Source organism: Agrilus planipennis, unplaced genomic scaffold (assembly GCF_000699045.2).
Source record: "Agrilus planipennis isolate EAB-ADULT unplaced genomic scaffold, Apla_2.0 scaffold21, whole genome shotgun sequence".
Classification (NCBI taxonomy): Eukaryota; Metazoa; Arthropoda; class Insecta; order Coleoptera; family Buprestidae; genus Agrilus; species Agrilus planipennis.
The window spans coordinates 333,745-354,756 of record NW_020439030.1 but is presented as its reverse complement, the minus strand read 5'-3'; the positions used below and the strand labels follow the sequence as shown (position 1 = coordinate 354,756).

Below are 21,012 nucleotides of genomic sequence, written 5' to 3'. Positions count from 1 at the left end.
ACCAACCAAAAACTACTGCGTAGAATTAATTGGAATTTTTCACACACAAGCCTTGCTATATGAGCTCTCAAAGCATATAAAAATTATACGGCTTAAATGTGAAGTTGGGTGCAAAAGAATACAATTAAATCCTCTGTCGGGAAAAAACGAAATGACTTTCCGAACACAATATATACTGGATGATTGAATACTGTCGATGAGTTGCGTCCAATAACATTGCGATCTGGACTCGTTTAGGTTTTGTTACGAGGTTAGTTTAGTTAATGGAAATTAGTAAAAAGAAGACATTTGCCCTCAATATGACGTACATTATATGAATGCTCGAATGGCGGCGTTCGAAATTTCAACCCTGAATGATTTACTAAAGAATAATTACAGTCTGCTTGTAAACTTAAATTGATTTGTGAAGAAGATCTTTCCGATATTGAATTTGATCTTAAAAAGAATTATTAAGATTGGTCTGATGGAGGTGTTTTTCTTTCTTTCCAAAGAAGTTGTTTCTTCTTATGGTCAATGTTACGTATTTGACATTTTTATCAGTAACATAGTTACATAGACGAACGGGAGTCTTTTGCGTAAAATTCGCGTACCGTAACAGTTATCATTTGATGCAGATTAATCTTTACCGAAAATTTTTGAATGTTTAGAAGTATTATGCTCTGGCAGTCGGATCATCATAACTACAATACATACCTACATAATTGTCTGTTTTTTTTCTGATTTGCTTACTAATCACAAGCAGCGATACAAATAATAATGCTAATGATACCAAGAATCAATTGAAACTGCATTTGGGCAACTAGAACTAGTATCAGTTGTGCAATATATCTAATATACTCGTGTGAGAATACCGTGAACAGAGAAAGTTAGAAATGAGAAGGTAAAAGTTAGAAATAGTAGGAGAACAGAAGGCGATATGAAAGTCAACAAGAAATAGGCGAGATAGGTTGGTAAGGACAACTTCTCAGGCATGAAGGGCTAGTAGGAGACATATTAGAAGCAGAAACAATACTTAAGAGGAGGAGAGATCAATATAGATTGGATTACTGTTCACAAATAGACAAGGATGTGGGTTGTTCTAGTTTTAGCAAAATGCGATGATTAGCTTAGGATAGAAAAAGTAGAGGTTCGTGTCCAACCAGTCTTAGCACTGACGACCTCATAATGGTGATAAATATTAGAACCTTTTCTATCAGATAATGCTTCTTAATTAATTTATGACTGTGATATTTAGAATCAGTAGGCAGTTTTAGATCAGAGCGGCATGGCCGAGAGGTTTAGTCCATTGCTTAGCATTCGGGAGGACGCCGGTTCGATTTTGAGTCCGTCTGCCTTGGTCCAAGCTGTTGTGTGGTTTCCTTGGATCACTTAGGCAAATGCCGGGGCAGTAATATTCCACAGATAATCTTTCATTCTCTTCTGTCTTCATTTCGTCTGTCTCATCTTTCTCACCCGAACCACCGCCCACCCCATTCCCACGATTCCTGAAAGGAGCCTGAAGAGGGCCTTCCGCCTTTCCTTCCGGCGTAGTCCGGAGGTACTGCCCACCCACCAGCATTAGTGGCTGGTGGGAATGAAACACCCAATGTAAGTGTAAAACCATCTTTGTGGGTACGGATCTTGTTGATGATGACCATCATACGTTGAGTAGACCGACACAGATTCCCGTTAAAATTTTGCTACCGTTAATGCTGATCGGCTCCAATAAGTGGATCCATGTCCATTTTTCGGTATATTTTTCCGGGTTACTGTTCGAGACTTCATTCCTTTTAGGAAAAAGTTCGGTTCTGGCGTATGTACAATAGACATTTTCGGATTTTGATATTTAGAATCGAAACTGTAGTACCTATTTTTTATCTAAAAGAGCAAGAATTTTAAATCGGATTGAGAGACATTAAGAGAGTCAGGAAAATTTTGCAAAAGATGAGAAGCGTAAACGTTTCCTCCGTTAAAATTGAAAGGGGACGAAAATTCACAATCCAAATTATTAAGAATCGCAATTAAATGCTTTCCTATCTCCATTTTGCCGCTGCTTTAACTCGGATAACGTCGCGACGTCAAGTAAGCAATCTCGTTAAAATTTTCGCCCGAAAGCATACCAAACCAAGACGGTCGTCTTTTTCTCGCTTTGATTTGCTTAATCGACATAAACCTGTATCCACTTGCAAAATTACTTCCATCCACTCGTGAAAACTGCCACTGATTTTAATTCGCGTATTTCGTCCCGGTCTTATTGGATCTTTTAGAAAGGGAGGGTTTTCGGTGGCAGATTTTATAAGATAACGTGGCTCAATTGACCTGCTTTTTCGTATTCTAATGAGGATGAGAGGATTTTACACAGATTTAACTTAAATTTCGATTTATATTTTCTTTTTTTCGTTAAATTAGGCGCCTTTAAGTGGTTATTTTTGTTTGAACTAATTTGAATAATTGAAAAAGTAGAGCTAATTACCGTAAATGACATATTCTGTTAATTTTACATTTATTACATTACATAATTATTTAATTTCTGTTCTCCTGCTTTGTCGTATTGCAGCCTGAAGAAAAGGTTTCACTACATTTAGCATTCGGAACTTTTTGAAATCAATTTTTAGAATAATTAGTACTTAGTCCTCAATAAATTATCTGTGAGAATCTACGTATATTCGTTCTTGTTTCCACTTGGGATTGTAGTCATTTACGCCTATTTTAAGTTAGAAAATGTTTCAAGAGTAGTACAGACAAGGTGAAAAGAGATAAGCGAATAATAGTTTTTTACATTTTGTCATGCTTGCAATCTAATGAAAGAAGTCATTTGGTATCTTTCTATGTGGCCTATTTCGTTTTAAAACTTAGAATCTCTAAAAAGTTTTCAGTATTATAGTACCGCTGTTAAATGTTTGAAAAAGTTAATTTAGGAATATTTATATTTGTTTTTTACTCAGAATGAATGGGCCTGCTTTAGGCTTTATAAGCTAGTTATGTGCTCCTTTTCGTCGACATTTTTTAGGATTCACAAATTTCGACATGAATTATACTTCGTATAGTTTCTGTAGCGATGTGACCTTCAGTTTGACCGACGCAAAGTAGAAGAGAACAACACTAGGCCAGAAAAGGAAGGAGACAACTCTCGGCCAAACTCTTAACCGGCGAGGAGCGTATAATCCGTACAGTACTGCACGGAAAAATTGACCATTTTATCCACTGCAATTACATTACTCAAATGTGCTGTTATTGGTACCATTTACTACTGAAAATATCAACGAGATGTTTATTTATATTTAAAGCCTTTAATATAGGCTTTAACGCTTGTTGTTTCGACTCGCATTACTATTCATGATTGAACAAAACTTTTGGCAGGTACTGTATGAAAAAGTATGTTTAATGAAGAAGAGTCGAGATTATAATGAGCATTTTTCTCCCTACCTACGATTTTGCCAGCGCGCATCCAAGACATTGGAAGGGGCACATCGCTAGGGAGTAAATGAAGTATAACTCTGTTATCTCCCCCCTTCCTCTAAAATTAGCTTTGCACAGATCCTTGATCTAAATTTTTCGAAGTAATTTTTGGCTTATTAAATTAGAGAAAATGCAAGGGTTATTCTTGTCTTTACTACTACTATCAAACGTATTTTACAAAGTGAAATATACATAAACTTAAAACGCTATCAAATATTCTATTCGCTAATAATCAATCGAAAGTTGATGAATACTAATAAGCTACAGGACGCAACGTCGTCAGAAAATATATTTGCATTTTAAAGCTTTATCGACGGGGATGGAAAGCGATTGGAAAAAGAAGCAGTTATTCAAATATGTAGATGCAATCAAGGCTTTCTTCAAGTTTGATTATTCCAGTAGAAGAAAAATGTTGCTAACTTTTACGAAAAGTTTTACGTAGCCGTTACGACCGGGTGCTTATATTGCACATTTAAAAACAGGGCAATAAATTTACATGTATTTGGAATGATATAAAGAAAACTTGCAACAGTTTTAATTTTGTACATAAATCCATGTTGATATATTTTGGGACGAATAGAGACTTGCTAGAGGCATTTCGGAATCTCATGCGCCGCGAAATGCACGAAGGGCGGAGCTTATTGCATTTACATGTATTACAAATAACAAAAACATTGACTCAAGTAGAAACTGTCAAACCAGGTCTATGTTTTTAGAAGGTCATTAAAGGGGCGGAGTTTTCTCAGTCTGTAACTCAATGTCATCATGGCCCATGAGATTCTGAATTAGCTTTAAATATATTTGCTTAAAAAAATGCAGGTAAATGAGAAAGTATTCGATAGTTGTAAAGTCTGGCAAATAAATAGAGAAATGAGTCATCATGCTGAACAGGAAGAAACGATCGAGATATTAAAAATTCCAGTGGTGTAGTGTACCAAATTATATTTAAGGAAGATATATAATAATTGATTACAATTTTATTTTTGTTTGTCCTTCAAATAAATGCACATTTAGGCATCTATATATATATATTATTTTAAATGTGGTATTATGACGTACCACATATCCCTTTAACATGTGCTCATTTTAGCTATATGGGATTGAGGTTGCAGTGGTATGGAGGTAATCTGTGAAGAGTAATTCCTCGTCTGCGAGCCATTCCATCTACAAACATACTGCACATAATTTTGGTCGATGTTGCTTTACTAAAGATACCAGTTCCGTTTCGATGGCGTTATTGTGGAATGGTATTCCTTTTTCTTGAAGCTATTATTGAATTTCGGCCTTCTGACTTGCTCTAGTGGGAATTGCTTCACTTATACGACTGTAGTACGGGGCATTATCCATTAGAATAATGGCTATTCTCTTCCACACGTTAGAGAACATTGTCGAACCACTGCTCGAAGCGATCCGCATTCATGTCCTCGTGGTAATCGCCGATTTTTTTTTTTTGATAAAAATATTACACTACTAACCTGAAGGAAACAACTGTCGCTATCTATATGGGTCACAATCAATCGTTGGCCTTTTCCCGTCGGACATCGGAAGCCGGTTGATACGCCCTCCATAATAGCTTGTCGACTACTTTTGACTGTAGTATCTGTCCACACTTTTCCGACAGTGTGTCCCACATCTCATCCAAGTAGTATACTTTGCGATTTGCTGGCGGTACTCCGCAATCGTTCGGAGATACTTTCATCTCGACGACACAATTTCTGGTTTTAACGTGCTTTTCGAGTGTGTTTTGAATATCGAAATTATCTAATAATTTTCGTAACGATTCCCGGCTCATCGATAGAATCAACATATTTTCGTTGATTTTAAGCCACACGGTGTCAAGAGTGGGAATGTCATTTTTAAAATAAAATGAATGTTCTGTTTGTCGTACAGCCTCTTCGCCGTCAGTCAATCATTATTTATTTGTTTTCTTCCACGTAAATTTGTTTTTGGCGCCTCAATTGTACCTGTACCTTTTTTTTTTCACGTGCAATTTTATAAATTGTCGAAGAAAATACCTTCGTCATGCTTTTCAGTAAAGCTACTAAAACTTTGTTTGTTTTACATGCCTGTTCATATGATAGTGGAACAAGTAAGAATATATTGGGTTGTTCGGAAAGTCATTTCGTTTTTTCCCGACAGGGGATTTAATTGTATTCTTTTCCACCCAATTTCACATTTAAGCCGTATAATTTTTATATGCTTTGAGAGCTCATATAGCAAGGTTTGCGGTGAAAAATTCCAATTAATTCTACACAGTAGTTTTTGGTTGGTGCCCTTTTAAATATGGAGAGCGATAAGCAGCATTTTCGACATATCTTACTGTTTTACTACAGAAAGGGTAAAAATGCTGTTCAAGCCAGAAAGAAATTGACTGATGTGTATGGAGAAGGTGTGTTGACAGTACGCCAGTGCCAGAACTGGTTCGCTAAATTTCGATCCGGCAATTTTGATGTCGAAGATGCACCACGTTCGGGAAGGCCGGTTGAAGCTGATAAAGACGCGATAAAGGCATTAGTTGATGTGAACCGGCGAATAACAACACGTGAGATCGGATTGAGGTTAAATTTATCAAATTCAACAGTTTATGACCACTTGAAAGGCCTGGGATTATCCTCGAAGCTCGATGTATGGGTTCCCCATGTTCTCACAGAGAGAAATCTGTGTCGCCGCATTGACGTCTGCGATTCGCTTCTCAAACGTCACGAAAATGATCCGTTTTTGAAGCGCATCATCACTGGGGACGAAAAATGGGTTGTATACAACAACGTCAAACGCAAGAGGTCATGGAGCAAAAAAGATGAACCGGCTCAAACCATTTCCAAAGCCGATATTCACCAAAAAAAGGTGATGCTGTCTGTTTGGTGGGATTTTAAAGGAATCGTTTTTTTTGAGCTTTTACCGGATAACACAACGATTAATTCGGAAGTCTACTGTCATCAGCTGGACAAACTGAATGATGCACTTCAACAGAAAAGGTCAGAACTAATCAACAGGAAAGGTGTAGTGTTTCACCAAGACAACGCGAGACCTCACACAAGTTTGGTCACTCGCCAAAAGCTTTTACAGCTTGAATGGGATACAATGCTACACCCACCATATTCTCCAGACCTGGCACCATCGGATTATTATTTGTTCCGGTCACTCCAAAATTTTTTAGACGGTAAAACCTTCACCTCAAATGAGGAGGTCAAAAACCTCCTCGATCAGTTTTTTGCCAGCAAAGACCAAAAATTTTATGAGCGTGGAATTATGCTACTACCAGAAAGATGGCAAAAGGTGTTGGACCAGAACGGTCAATATATAATTTAATAAAGTATTTGTTTATTATACGAAAAGTGTCTTTCATTTCCACAAAAAAAAACTAAATGACTTTCCGAACAACCCTATAGTAGATAATGCACCTGACCAGTCACGACTATGAGATAATAAAATTTCTTGTTCCAATACTGCAGAGATGTGCGCCACCCTTACCAACAATATCTTACAATGTTAGTTACAGTATTAGTGCATTCATTTTGCATGCACATCTCTACAGTTTTGTGATTGCAATTCTACCGATGATCATTTCACTATTTATTTGCCAGACTATAGCAAATATATCCTTTTATCTAACCTACCTTCTTTTTGACAGCCACTAGTACTAATCATTCTAATAAAATGAGCTCATGAAAACGACGCTTTAAGTAGCTTTGTAGTAAAAAATGGAAACACTTAAATGTGTTACTTTATGTTCATCTTTAAAATATGTTGAAGTCGTTTGAATGGTATATAACAAAAGAGATTTCAGTTGGATGGAAATCGTTCCGCAAAATTTAATATACATGAAGTTTCACTCCTAAGAGTAATATGCTTTTTTTTTTTCATATTTCTCCTCTTTTACTTCATAATATGACGTAGGCATAATAAACTCAATAAAAACGAACAAAAGCGCGAAGGCTGATAAGTTAAGAAGTGAAGTAAGAAAAAATACAGACGCCAAAATTACATTTCTGCTTCTGGCTCGGAACGGTTGAAGAAATGAAGCAAAAAAAAGAGATTCGGATTCGTAATAACACTTTTGTCCTAGATAACGGCCATATATACGCCGGGAGGGTTGCGACAATAGACGCCTCTACTCCGTACTTTATCCTTTTACGTATTGTTGCCGATATTGCTACAATTAAAAGGGAAACTGGGGAACCATTAGAAAGATATTTTTCTACCGCGTCTTTTCAATAAATTAATATATGGAGCAGCTTCGGTTTGGTCCGTGATTTATCGAAACTGCTTATAGCGTGCTGATGAGAAGTAATTAGTTTTAAATCGTGTTTTTTCGATTTTGTTGTAGGACAAAGAAGTTCATGGTTGTCAATATTCTGTCGAAATCGTCAGTCACGGATCGCGATTTCGACCTCACCAGTGCGTCGCAGACAGTTGCGATCAGCTCTATAAACAGCGTTTTATGAAGTATCAAAAACGGTGTAGTGAACGTCATCTGTTGTACAATGCTACATTTAGTAGAATTCAATATGTCCAACAAGATCCATTTACGTTGATGGATATCTACTTGCTGAACTAAATCCATGACGTAACTCACTATACGTGGTAGATACGTAACCGATTTGGTTTTTAAAGTGGTATTTGACTATTGGTATTGATTTTGCTATACATTGTCATCATTATCCAGAATGATGAAGTGTAACGATGATCTCAAAGGGTACTTAACGATGTGTGAGAGAGGACTTACAGTTGACATTAAATTTCAATGGGCAAAGCTTTAAATAAAATCAGTACTGTATGAAAATAAATAAAAGTAAAACTAAAATACTGGTGTGCAAGAGAAGAAAAAGGAAGGAAAGAACGAATATAAAGATAGGAGTCGAAAAAAAAAGTGGCTGATTTAAGATATCTAGGAAGTCAGATAAGTCAGGACGGAAGGAGTAGTAGGGATATAAAGCAGAGGATAGCGCAGGGTCGTGTTGTCTTTAATAAAAAGAAGTCACTTCTATGCTCGCGAACGGTTAATTTAGAAATTCGAAAAAGTTGTTAAAGGTGTATGTTTGTAGCGGCGTTGTACGGGTGCGAAACATGGGCAGTGGGCGCGGCAGAAAAGAAAAGGTTAGAAGCGTTCGAAATGTGGTATTATAAGCGAATGATGAGGATACCATGGATAGAAAAGGTTAGAAATGAAGAGGTTTTAGAAAGAATAGGAGAACAGAGGACTCCATGAAAGTCAATAAAAAATATGCGAGATAGGTTGGTAGGACACCTTCTCAGGCATGAAGGAGGCAAAAACAAGGGTTAGGAGGGATAGAGGTAGACCCAGATTAGATTACTGTTTGCAAATAATTAAGGATGTGAGTTGTTCTAGTTTTAAGGAAATGCGAAGTTTAGCTCAGGATAGTAAAGAGTGGAGGTACGTGTCCAACCAGTCATAGGACTGACGACCTTATGATGATGATGAAAGGAAAGTTGAGGAATGTGGGTTATTTTTATGACATAGGTGAGATGATACAATATTGAATGTTTGTTATTTAATAACGCTCAAAAAACATTAGTTGACATATGTTGAAGGCAATACGTTGAGTTATGTCTAGTTAAATTCGATACTAATCAGAAATGTGTGTACACCGTATGAATGATATTGCACGAGATATGATTTCCATAACAATAATTTCTCCTGCTAATTAAATACGTCGACGGTTGTCTATTTAGGTATGATACAAGATTAACAGTTAGTTCAATAACTCACCTGAAATTGAGTTGGCATGTTCCGTTGGCGTCGGCGGTATGCGATGATAGGGGTGCGTTGTCGGAGGTGGAGGACAAGGAGGAGGGTGGTTCGCCTGGGTACGCGAAACGTCTCTCGTCCCATCCTGTTATTCTACCGTCGGTTGTGATTATATAATGAAGGGACTGCTCGCAGGAACACGTCGAAAGGATGTTCACATGTGCCGAGTTGTCAGGCTTAAAATTGAACAAAACACAACGGCTGTTTAAATTTAATTAGTTTGTCGTTTATTGTGCGGGCCTAGTTGGCGATTTTCATTAACTGAAAATAACAACTGCTCGTTTTCTAACCGTAATATTGAGAGAGAAACCCGAAATTAAACAACTCCAACTCTGAATAAGGACGTTTGGGGAAAGCAATATGAATTTTCCATTCCCAACGGAGATGTGTTGGTATATTTTCAGCTTAAATTAGTACCTTAGGGAAGTCATCAAAGTTATTGTTGTTTTCTTACCGGGTCTATCAGAAAACAACTTTGTGGAAGAAAATCCAAATTATATCATCTAATAAAACAACAAATACTGAAAATAGTTTATCGGAAGCAGACTGATTCAGCTTCTTGACAATAAACCATTATATTAATCACTTCTTCGTCCAGCAGTTCAACTCTTTTAAGCTAATGGACGAGTTCATACGTAAAAGAGTCGACTAAAACCTTCAATTATAGGATCTGTTCTTTTGTGTCTAACTACTTACACACCAGTAATTATCAATTATATACCAAAGGGAGCACTGCTTTGATCGATTTAGTATCATTTGCAATTAAATAATATGATTAGGATCCAATTTTATCGTCCATTCTGAGACATGTAACCAGAACATGAAGTTTTCTGCACACAAGCATTACTTACAGGGTTTGTCTGCAAATTAATAAGACTGTGTCTGCTAAAAAGAATTTATTGATCAGGTCGGTACAAAATTCATCAAAATAGTCTCCTTAAGCATCGGTACACCTCTGCTAACGCGATTTCCACGCGACAAAGGCCCATTGGACATCAGCTGCTGTAACGTTTTTCAAAAACTTTGTAACCGCTCCGTTAGATAGCGTGAATATCTTCGAAATTGTGAATTTCTAGCGACTGGAGCACCACACAACTGCCCGTCTTTTTACTTTACGGACAAACCCCGTATCTGTTACTTGTGAGTAGACACAAAAGATCAAATATTTTATTGCTTGTGGAGATCATTTCCTAGCTGAAATTAGACATCGAGGCAAAGACTTACTTGTAATGTATTCTGAACACCCTCAATGAGTAGGTAACAGTCAGATGAGGAGTTCCATTTGTAGATTGGCTCTCTTGCCAACACATAATGGCTCTCGATCTCTTTGCCTTCGACCGACACAAGTTCCGCCTAAAACAAAATCACTACTGCACCTTTGATCATAAAAATACAGACAGAAACAAAAATTAAAACTTAAAAAGGACAAAATTTTCTTCAGTAGAATTACGTACTTAAAAGGAGCGCGTTAATAAATGCGATGGAAATTACAGTAGGTAATTGTAATCAGTAAAATAGGAAAGTTTGTGTCTGTTTTAAGCGATGGATAACAAGTTTATGTTTGGAACACGTTTCTGTGAAGGTTGAAAATGTGAAAAATAGGAGCAGCTATAACGAGGAAATTAGAAATAGTTAAAGATGTGGTTAGAGATGAGGACGCAGTGGAAGTCAAAAGGAAAAATAAAGTTAATTTTAACCATTTTCTTTAGGGCGGAATGAAGTAGCATCTTGTAGTGAAGAAAATCAGTCGGGTAAGCAGATCACGGAAAGCACTCATCAAGAAGAGACCAGTGAGCAAATCAAACACCAAGAATAATAACACCAACATCAGATGAAAAATATCGCGACGAAATTTCCTTCGGCGCAAACGAACTCGAAATACTCGAGAAGCTCTTAATGAGGTCATCAGGCGTTCCTTTGAGATTATCTTTTTAATCAAGTTCCCATTGTCTTTCGGTGTAACTATAAAAATGTTTTTGCCTCTCGAGAACAGCGACGGCTGGGGAATTCATTTCCGTTTTTTGTCCGAATCTAACGAAAATCGGACTTGTCAGAGATTAATATTTCACGGAAAGGTTTTTTCTTTTTACTCACTTAGCCCGCCTGGAAGTTGTAGTACACGAGATATACATGAGTTTTTATCTCAGCCTCTACCTAAATGTGCTTAAGACGATTGCTAAGTTTACGTGCCAGGTGATGCTTTTGTACGGGACGGGGAAAGTCCCGGAGGAACGTGGTAGTAACTATACTTAAAAGGAGAGGCGCGGATAGGTGCGAGACATTTAGAACAAGTAGCTTAACTTCGTATACGTCAAAAATCTTAACTAGACTTGTACAGAGGAGGATGGAAGAAAGGGCGGAAGAACTATTAGAGGAAGATCAATTTGGGTTTAGAAGAAATAGAGGAACACGGGAGGTCATTCTAGTTTTACGAGTAACAATAGAGAAAACGATATAAAAAGACTAAAAGAGTGCATACATAGAATTTGTAGATTTAGAAAAGGCTTCTGACGGTGTTAAATGGGATAAGATGTTAAATATACTTCAAAATGTAGGGATCAGTTATACAGATAGAAGAGTGATACTTAGTTTGTATAAAGAGCAACAGGCAGTTATAAAGTTGGGGCTGCAACGTAGTGAAGTAAATATAAGGAAGGAAGTCAGATAAGTCAAGACGGAAGGAGTAGTAGGGATATGAAGCAGAGGACAACGCAGGGTCAAGTCGCCTTCAACAAAAAGAAGTCACTTGTATACTCGCGAACGATTAATTTAGAAATTCGAAAAAGATTGTTAAAAGTGAATGTTTGGAGTACGGTGCTGTACGGGTGCGAAACAAGGACGGTGGGCGCTGCGGAAAAGAAAAGGTTAGAGGCATTCGAAATGTGGTGTTACAGGCGAATGATGAGGATACCGTGAATAGAGAAGCTTAGAAAGAAGGAAAACAGAGGACTCTATGGAAGTCAATAAAAAATAGGCGAGATAGGTTGGTGGGACACCTTCTCAGGAATGAAGGTCTAGTCAGAGAGACATATTGAAGGCAGAAACGCGAGTTAGGAGAGATAGAGGTAGGCCTAGATTAGATAATTGTTTGTTAATAGTTGTGAGTTGAGGATGTGGGTTGTTCTAGTTTTAGGGAAATGCGAAGATTAGCTCAGAATAGGAAAAAGTGGAGGTGGGTGTCCAACCAGTCTTAGACTTTACGACCTTATGATGATGATGATGAAAATGCAATGCTAGTTCACGACTTTGTTATGTTTATTATCGTTTAAATAGATTGTAGAGGGAGATGCAGAGGTATATGCACCAGGAAATTCTGACGGAATTTGAATATGTTATGGAGAACGGAATAGAAAATAACCACTTCAGAAATGAAAACATTTGAGGGCGGGTAATATTAAAATTCAGAATTGAACTTCTATGAAACTCTCGAAATTAGATATGCATCAAATGGTGATTTTGTCGGATACCGGGTAAGCAGGTACCCGGCATAAACGCTACGGTTAATGGTTCATGTCTTCGGTGTTAAAAAACTTTTGGGTGTTTCACTCCTAGCAGCCACTAAGGCCTGGTAGGTGAGCAGTTCCTCCGGACTATGCCGGAAGGTAGGGTGGAAGGCCCTCTTCAGTCTCATTTGAGGAATATTGGACATGGGTGTGCGGTGGTTCGTATGAGAAAGATAAGACGGACGAAACGAAGACAGAAGAGAATGAAATATTATCTATGAAATATTACTGCTCCAGCATTTGCCTAAGTGATCCAAAGAAACCATAGAAAAACTAGAACCTAGGCAGACGGACCTGAAATCGAATCGAATACTAAGCAATGGTCTAAACCTCTAGGCCATGCCGCTCGATTGTCTTCGGTGTGGAGGTCTTTCTATAAATATCACCGTCACCAACGTCCCAAACTATATTAAGTTCGTTCAAGAAGTCTTTTAAATACAAAACCAATGAAATTTTAATTCTTGGTTGACGGATTTTCAACGAGTTGAAATCGTTGAAACGAGCAATAAGGAACACTAATAAGTTAGCGCTAATCAAACCCTGATATATCCTACTAACAAGTGGCAGAAAGGGTAACAGTACGGTGATATGTACTGATGTATTCTTGTTCTCGAGAAAAAGTAAGTACAGAAACTATGTCGAAATAACAAATAATTTAGTTTAGTAATTAAAATATAATATAAATTAGGGCAAACGACCTACCCCAATACAACCTTAATTACCAACAAGGTTTTTTCTTATAGTTATTAAAGTATTATTGCTAGTGTTTGTTTTCTATTTTCTATCTAGTACCCATTATATATATAACAACAAACTGTTAGAGATAAATGTTTAAAGTCTTATATCAGTAGAAAGGGCTTTTAATTTCGCATCGAACGCTATTTTGGTTATTTTATTCCATATGAAAAAAAAAAGTTATTCGTCGTTTAAGATTGTCAAAAGTAGCTTTCAATATTTCTGGCTCTGACTAACGTACACGATGGCAAAAAAGATACGGTAATTTATGCTAAAACCAACTGTCCAAACCGCATGTTTTTAGCTTTTATAGTTTGGATGCTAATTGGTTTCATTCAAACAGCTGAAATCGTGTTTGAATATCTGAGGAATTATGAAGATTGGAAAAACTTTGGCGGTTGTTGTAGAACAAACAGAATAGCTCAAAACCCCAACGCCAAAACACGACACTGTAGTTGTCCGAAGCACTTTTCGGTAACAAAGTTACCTTCTTCAGGGTCCCTGTTTGTTCTATCTGAGGAATTAGTTAAGATGGGTATAGCGAACTGTTAACATTGTCGACCTAAAATTAAACAAAGCGTCAAGAAGAAATGTAACACCCCGTATAACTGAAAATATTTTCTGTATATAGGTACACCACTTTTACAAAAACATTTTTTTGTTAAAAGTGTAATAACGGAGTTATGGACGAAACCGCCTTACGTGAAACACCCTGTATATTTACGTACAATAATCTAATCTAGGTCTACCTCTGTTCCTTTAAATACCCTCTGATATATATTTTTGATTTCCATAACGGCCTCTCTTCTCCTAATCTGTGTTGTAACTCCTCATTTCTAATTTTTATTTCTGAAAAAATGCGTCTATTTCGGCTTAAATATATTAAGTCGATGATACAGCGCAATCCTTTTAAAAAATCTACAAAAATGTAGATTGTATCATTAGAGCACGGCGATCGTTAAACTGAAATGTATATGAAATGCAAATAAAGCGACTTGTTCTGCGAAGATCCGGAAAATTAGCAAAGAAAATTTTGTTCGCCGTCAAGCAGTTGATGGGGGAATAAAAGAGTTTTCGAACGTAAAAAGCGCGCTATCCGAACTCAAAGTTTCCGTGCAATTTAAACGTTCAATCAGGAGAAGAACTGTAGTAGATAACGACTGTCGGGTAACGATTATGGAAAAAGCGTTTATTATTTTTATACTGAATAGAGAAGGTTTCCAACCTGACGAAGAGGTACTAGAAAGAATATGTGAACAAAGGACTCTATGAAGGTCAATAGGAAATAGGCGAGATAATTCGGTAGGACACCTTCTCAGACATGAAGGGGTAGTCAAAGTCAGTCAGGAAGAGGAGTAGAGGTGGACCTAGATTAGATTACTGTTCACAAATAGTTAAGAATATGATGGGATGTTCTAGTGTTAGGGAAATGCGAAGATTAACTTAAGATAGGAAAGAGTGGAAGTGCGTGTCCAAACAGTCTTAGGACTGACAACCTTATAATGATGATGATGATGATTTTTATACTTCAAACTTCTGTAATATACTTTCCGTGTGCACCTGCCCAGTCACCACTGAAGATGCCGTCAGTAAAGAACGGCGAAACGTCTGGAAAAGCAAGATTCCACGGACCACGGCCAAAGAGCCCGGAAGAAAACACAGCATCGATAGACGCCGGCCGTGAAAGCCTAAGAACTACAGTTTCCGTGTACAGTTTTGTCCTTCTTAGGGTTCCATACCTCAAAAGGAAAAAGGAACCTTTATACAATCACTTCGTTTCGTTGTCCGTCTGTCTGTCTGTCAAGACCTTTTCCCTAAAGAACGCGTCTAGGTATCAAATTGAAATTAATATCAAATACTCAGGTCTGCAACCACTTGTAGTAGTTGTCAGAAAGATCAAACTTCTGAGTCAACGCAATCAAAGATACAACTGTTTATGTCGTATATTTTGATACTGGTAAGAGAATCAAAACCTATAGGGTATTTTTTGTTGATTTAAAATCGTGAAATTCGGAAACCGTAGATTTGTAGAGTTACATCACAAAAATATCTACAAGTTTGTAGAGAACCCTCGGTGCGAAGTCCGATTCGCACTTGACCGGTTTTCTATATATCTTTCTCGTTTTAGAGCATTAGGGATGAGCAAAATTAATCTTGGTCTTGCGAAAATAAAGACCAAGAATGTCTTTATACTAGGAAGACTAAGAGCAAGACCAACTTCGAACGAACAAGATCAATATGCAATATTAATTTGAAATCAATTTTCTGCTTTTTATCAACTACAAACTTTCCTCAGATTAATGAGGAAAATATTTTTGTTACTGTTGTCACACCCCCGCCGGGAATCGAACCCGGGACCTTTGGCTCTGACCACTAAGCTACGAGAGGAATGGTTGGCTTATACGTACATTAGAGGAAGGAAAGGCTTTCTAGTATATCAGCAAGGTCAAGTCCAAGGCCAAGACTAGAAGTATTTGAGTAAGACCAAGACCAAGTCCGAATAAATAAGTTGAAGACCAGTATCTTTGTCTTGGTTTGCTCATCACTATAGAGCACTTGTTGAAATGTCGAAAAACAATTAGGGAATAAAATGAAATGTTTGCTGGTTAGCTCCTTGCACAGGCCTTCTCTTGGTGAGTTTGTCTAAATTGATGTTCAAATTCACAATATAGAATTTGTGAATTTGTCTCATTAAATTACATAATTTACTAGCGCCCCGGCTTTGCACGGATAATAATTGTTATTTTCCTCGCTAGCGTGCGATCGCTGCTAATCATAAAGTGCTATAGCTACCGCCGCAGCCGTTATGTCCCTGCATTTTAAATCTGTAATATCTTCGAAAATATTCATTTAAATTACATGCTGTAAAGGGTCATATTGATCTATATTAAATGCACAATGTATTTAAGGCACTTCATTAGCTAATGATTAATGCTGTATTGCTTAAAATCGCTTCGTAAATAAGCCATTATTTCTCGTAAAAAGTAAAGGATAAAAAATGATTATTGTGGGTTATCCCTAAGTGATAGACACATACCACCCCGGACTTTTTTGTAGAACTTTTTAATGTGTACAATACTGTAGTATATTATTTTGATCTTTCTCGTAGGGTTCAGCCAGCGTTTGCAATGCAAGCGCAAAAAAGCGACTTCACATTAGAAACCTCTACAATTATCAGTGTTTCTCGTTCCGTTGCGTAGTTTAAAAGATCTAAGCATACATAGGGACAGACAGCGGCGAGCGACTTTATTGTTTTATACTATGTATGTAGTGATGGAATTTAGATCTATGACTGACTGATCACACTGTTTTGATAAAAATCTTGATTATTAGGAAGTAAATTTTGTACCGATTAGACCACATTCTTTTTCATTATTTCTAAATTTTATGGGAATATTTCACTTCCAACAATCCCTAACGATGACCTCTGTTATCTTATGTTTTCTATAATTTGTGCTTAATGAAAAAAAATATTAAAATATAGGAAATGTGTTGAATAAAAAAAGAACTCGGGAAGTTAGTCCGAAGAAAATAAAAATATCGTAGTAATGTTATGCCGTAAACATGGAATTCTATTGCCGGATTGAAAATAAACAACGGCGGTTTTACGATGGTGTAACCCTACGACGGAATGGGGTTAAGTTCAGTTAATGCTCGAATATCTCGATGCGGTTGGAACAGGAAATTCCAGTGATTCTATTTCTCGGAAAATGTAGGGCATGTTTGTAAACGGTTTTTCCGAATTGAAAAGGAATTGAAGTTAATTTAACGAAAAATAATAAACTCTGGGCTATTGTTATATGTTTTATTATAGAGAAAGCATTTTAAAGGCGGATGTTTCCTTAAGGATAAAACTAATAGTAATAATAAATTTTAATTTCATTGCTATTTTTAGAATTAGAAATTTCAGAAAACAATAATTACTAATGAGACCTTTTAAATAAATTTTGTACGATTAATTCAATGTACCATAAGGTCTTCAGTCGTAAGGCTGGTTCGATAAGCAACTCCACTCCTTCCCATCCTGAGATAATCTTCGAATTTCCCTAAAACTAGAACATCCCACATTCTTAACTATTTGAGAAGGAGAAGGGGTACTACAAACCTATCTCGCCTATATTCATAGATTTCTCTGTTCTATTATTCTCCTATTCTTTTTAAGACTTCTTCATTTTTAACCGTCTCTATCCAAGGCATCCTCATCATTCGTCTGTAAGACCACTTTTCGATCTTTTCTTTTCCGCTATGCCCACCGTCCAAGTTTCGCACCCATACAGCGCCCAGCTCCATACATACACGTTTAACAACCTTTTTCTCCTCCTTGCTATATATTAATACTGCTGTATCATCTGCAAATCTAAGCCTACTAATCTTTTGCCTCTCTATATCTATCCTTACAGTTGTACTGTCCTTAATGATGTTGATCGCGTCTTCGATGTACAGATTAAAAAGTAAGGGTGGCAGTGTGCATCCATGTCTGACTCGCTTCCTAATATGTACTTCTCTACATTGCTGCTCCAGCTCTATAACTACCTGTTGCTCTTTATAGAAACCAAGCATCATTATTCTATCTCTGTAATTCATCCCTACATTCTTAAGTATATTTAACATATTGTCCCATTAAACCTTGTCAAAAGCTTTTCTCAATCTACAAACCCTATGTACGCTCTCTTTTATTTTTCTATCGTTTTCTCTATTATTACCCGTAAAGCTAGAATGGCTTCTCACGTTCTATTTCTTCTAAACCCAAATTAATCTTCCCCTAATAGTTCGTCCGCCCCTTTTTTACATCCTTCTCTGTACAACTAGTTAAGTTTTTTGACACATAGGAAGTTAAGCTAATTGTTCTAAATATTTCGCACTCAAAGTAGTAGGGAATTAATTTTACTCACTACTGATAACCTCAAATTAATGAGGAAAAATTGTTACTTCTGTCACTCCCTGTCGGGAATCGAACCAGGGACCCTGGTTTTACGCATCAGTAACACTAAGCAACATCTAAGTGTATAGGTCGCAGAATCGTCGAACTAATGTATAATCATCATTATTAGTGAGATCCTTCTCAATTTTTGTAGTGTTAATTCAATATATTAGTGAATCAATTTTACCTACTGTAGATAACCTCAAATTAATTAAAGAAGGTAATAAGTGAATGACAAGATTATAAACAATCCAGTTTCTTAGCTTTTCATGGTTTTAATCAAAGAACAATTTGGTTAATACAGTAAATATGTTTGTAAAAATATTTGGTATATTTGCTTCATTCCGTACACAAGTTTTAATAATAATTCACTTTTCATGTTCGTTTTTCGTGTGGTGTGCAGTGACTTTTCTTCCCTTTTGAATTTCAAGGACTTATTTCCGCATCCAATTTTCCTTTGTGACTAATTACCTTGAAGCTTTGCTCTTATTTTCCGCTTTGATGTTTATACGTACATACGTGCCACCATTTTTCCCACTATTAGTTCTAAGCCTTAGGACAACAAAAATTGCTCAGACAGAAACCTCAGTTAGTCTTTCAGAGCTCGGAATTCCGCAAATATACCTAACCTCTAACCACCTACAATATACTATGTTTTTCTTTGAAGTAAAACAAAACGGTTGTTTATTAACAACTTCAATAGAAAATAGAAAATACGACAAATGGCGCCGTAAACGTCATCTGTTCTGGGTCCATTTAAATATATGGATATCTACTTGCTGAAGCGGCATTTGTGGTATTTTCTAAAACGCGCTGTTAAGGCAGCAGGTAAAAGTTGGTCTGTGTTCTGTCGGAGCTGTCTGCGACGCGCTGAAGAGATCCAAAAAGATCGAAATCGCGATCCGCGTCTGGCAGTTTCGACAGAATACAGACCACTTCGAATTATTTTATTCAATAGAAAATGATCTGCAACTGAATGTGTTAAAAATGAAACATTTTATGAAACGCTAAAACGGTATACCAAAAGTACAATAAACTGAAAAATAGAGTTACCAACAATGGTAATAGAAAATATTATTAAAGTAAATAAAATAGCACTGAATTGATGAAAATAATTGTTAAATATCAGGCATGAATATGGAATCAACAATGAATAGAATGGCGCATTCGAATGATTAGGGTAACTATCGCAAATGCACCTTCATACTTCATCCCCTATAATATATGTATATCGACAGGAGTAAATGTCAGAGCTGAATGTTTTTATTTATTTACTACTTTTTCCCCGTGGTCTCGCTCGCAGAAATTAATATTGTTTCTCCATAAAACCATTTCACTCCTAATTTATTCCTATAAAGTTTTAGCTTTATGTAATGTCGCTATTTTAGATTTCAAATACAAACGCAGCAACAACCTTAAGAGTCGATTCTTAAAAATTGCCAAAACACGTATTTGCTTCAACAATGAATAATTACAGCAACCTTCGAATAAATCCGAGTAGACCAAAAGCAAAAAAGTTTCATGCAATTTTTGCAAACCCCTCTCAGCTTCCTGCAGAGGTTGAATTTTTTAAAATGTTGAAATAGATATGTATATCACTAATTTTATATGAAAGAGCATTAAAACTAAGTTTCAAGTAAATCTGACTATAAATAAAATATGCAGCATATAAACGTAACGACCCCTTTTCACCCCTCTTTCAGAGGTAGATTCTTTTAAAATACTAAAGCAGGTGATTTTATGCCAATGAGCATAAATATCTATCAAGTTTCATATAATCTAACCAAAAACAAAAATGTCAAAATTTATAAGATGAAGGTTGTCCCATATAAAAATACTATCGAAATTTCTGGATTATCCCGTGCATTTTCCAAAAAATTTTTTTTACATAAACCTTGTCCTGTCAATTAGGTACAAATACAACAAAAGGCAAATCATACACTTGGTAATTCTCTAAAATTGACAGCTAGGAACAGTCTAAATTTGGCTTTTATGTTTTTCTGGGGAATTTTTACAATTCTTTTCTTCAAAAGGACCTTCCTCGGACTTCAAGGAATTTCTTAAAAAACATTATTAGGATTGGTCTAGCCGTTCTCACATTTTGCGTTTAGCAACACATTTATCGATCCATTTTTATGTGCTTATATAAATTTACATAATTAATAAATAAATAAGAAATGTTTACTCCTGAAATTGCTCGACCTAATCCTGTTATTTGTCCCAAATTCGATAGTTTCAATTTTAAACTGATAAGTATACATGTAGGCCGGGTACCCGGTCACCGTCAGACGTTTCAATTTAATCTGATGGAATAAAAAAAACTGGTTAAAAGGATAAACAGATACATACTTGAAGGGTCAATAATTCGCTGTCAGCCATAATAGCCGGTACAATAAAGCTGCCTTCCCCACCAGATATTTCTATGTCCTGGCTGTAAATGGATGTCATGTTGTCGTATACTTTGACGCGAACTCGAACTGTTTTCTCTGTGCTCATCACTTCGACCTGTATATTAAAAAAAAGGTATAAAGTTATTTGCCTAAAAAATATAATGCACCATATAAACTATCTATCACTGTATTATTCATTTATTATCTACAATGACGAGCCCTGTTCCAGTTATTAATTTTTGTCATAACTATAGT

The 21,012-nt window shown here is 36.4% G+C and overlaps 1 protein-coding gene across 1 annotated transcript in view; it reads right to left on the bottom strand.

Moving 5' to 3' along the window:
• Positions 1-20,867, bottom strand: part of LOC108740403 (C3 and PZP-like alpha-2-macroglobulin domain-containing protein 8) — an 83,815-nt gene extending 62,948 nt beyond the window's left edge. The window contains exons 1-3 of the mRNA XM_025976518.1: positions 20,717-20,867; positions 10,433-10,561; positions 9,170-9,384 (exon numbers count right to left, since the gene is read on the bottom strand). Coding sequence (XP_025832303.1) covers positions 9,170-9,384; positions 10,433-10,561; positions 20,717-20,863 — 491 coding nt within the window. The 5' untranslated portion in view covers positions 20,864-20,867. The remainder of the gene's footprint in view (positions 1-9,169; positions 9,385-10,432; positions 10,562-20,716) is intronic.
• Between the last annotated feature and the right edge of the window lie 145 nt (positions 20,868-21,012).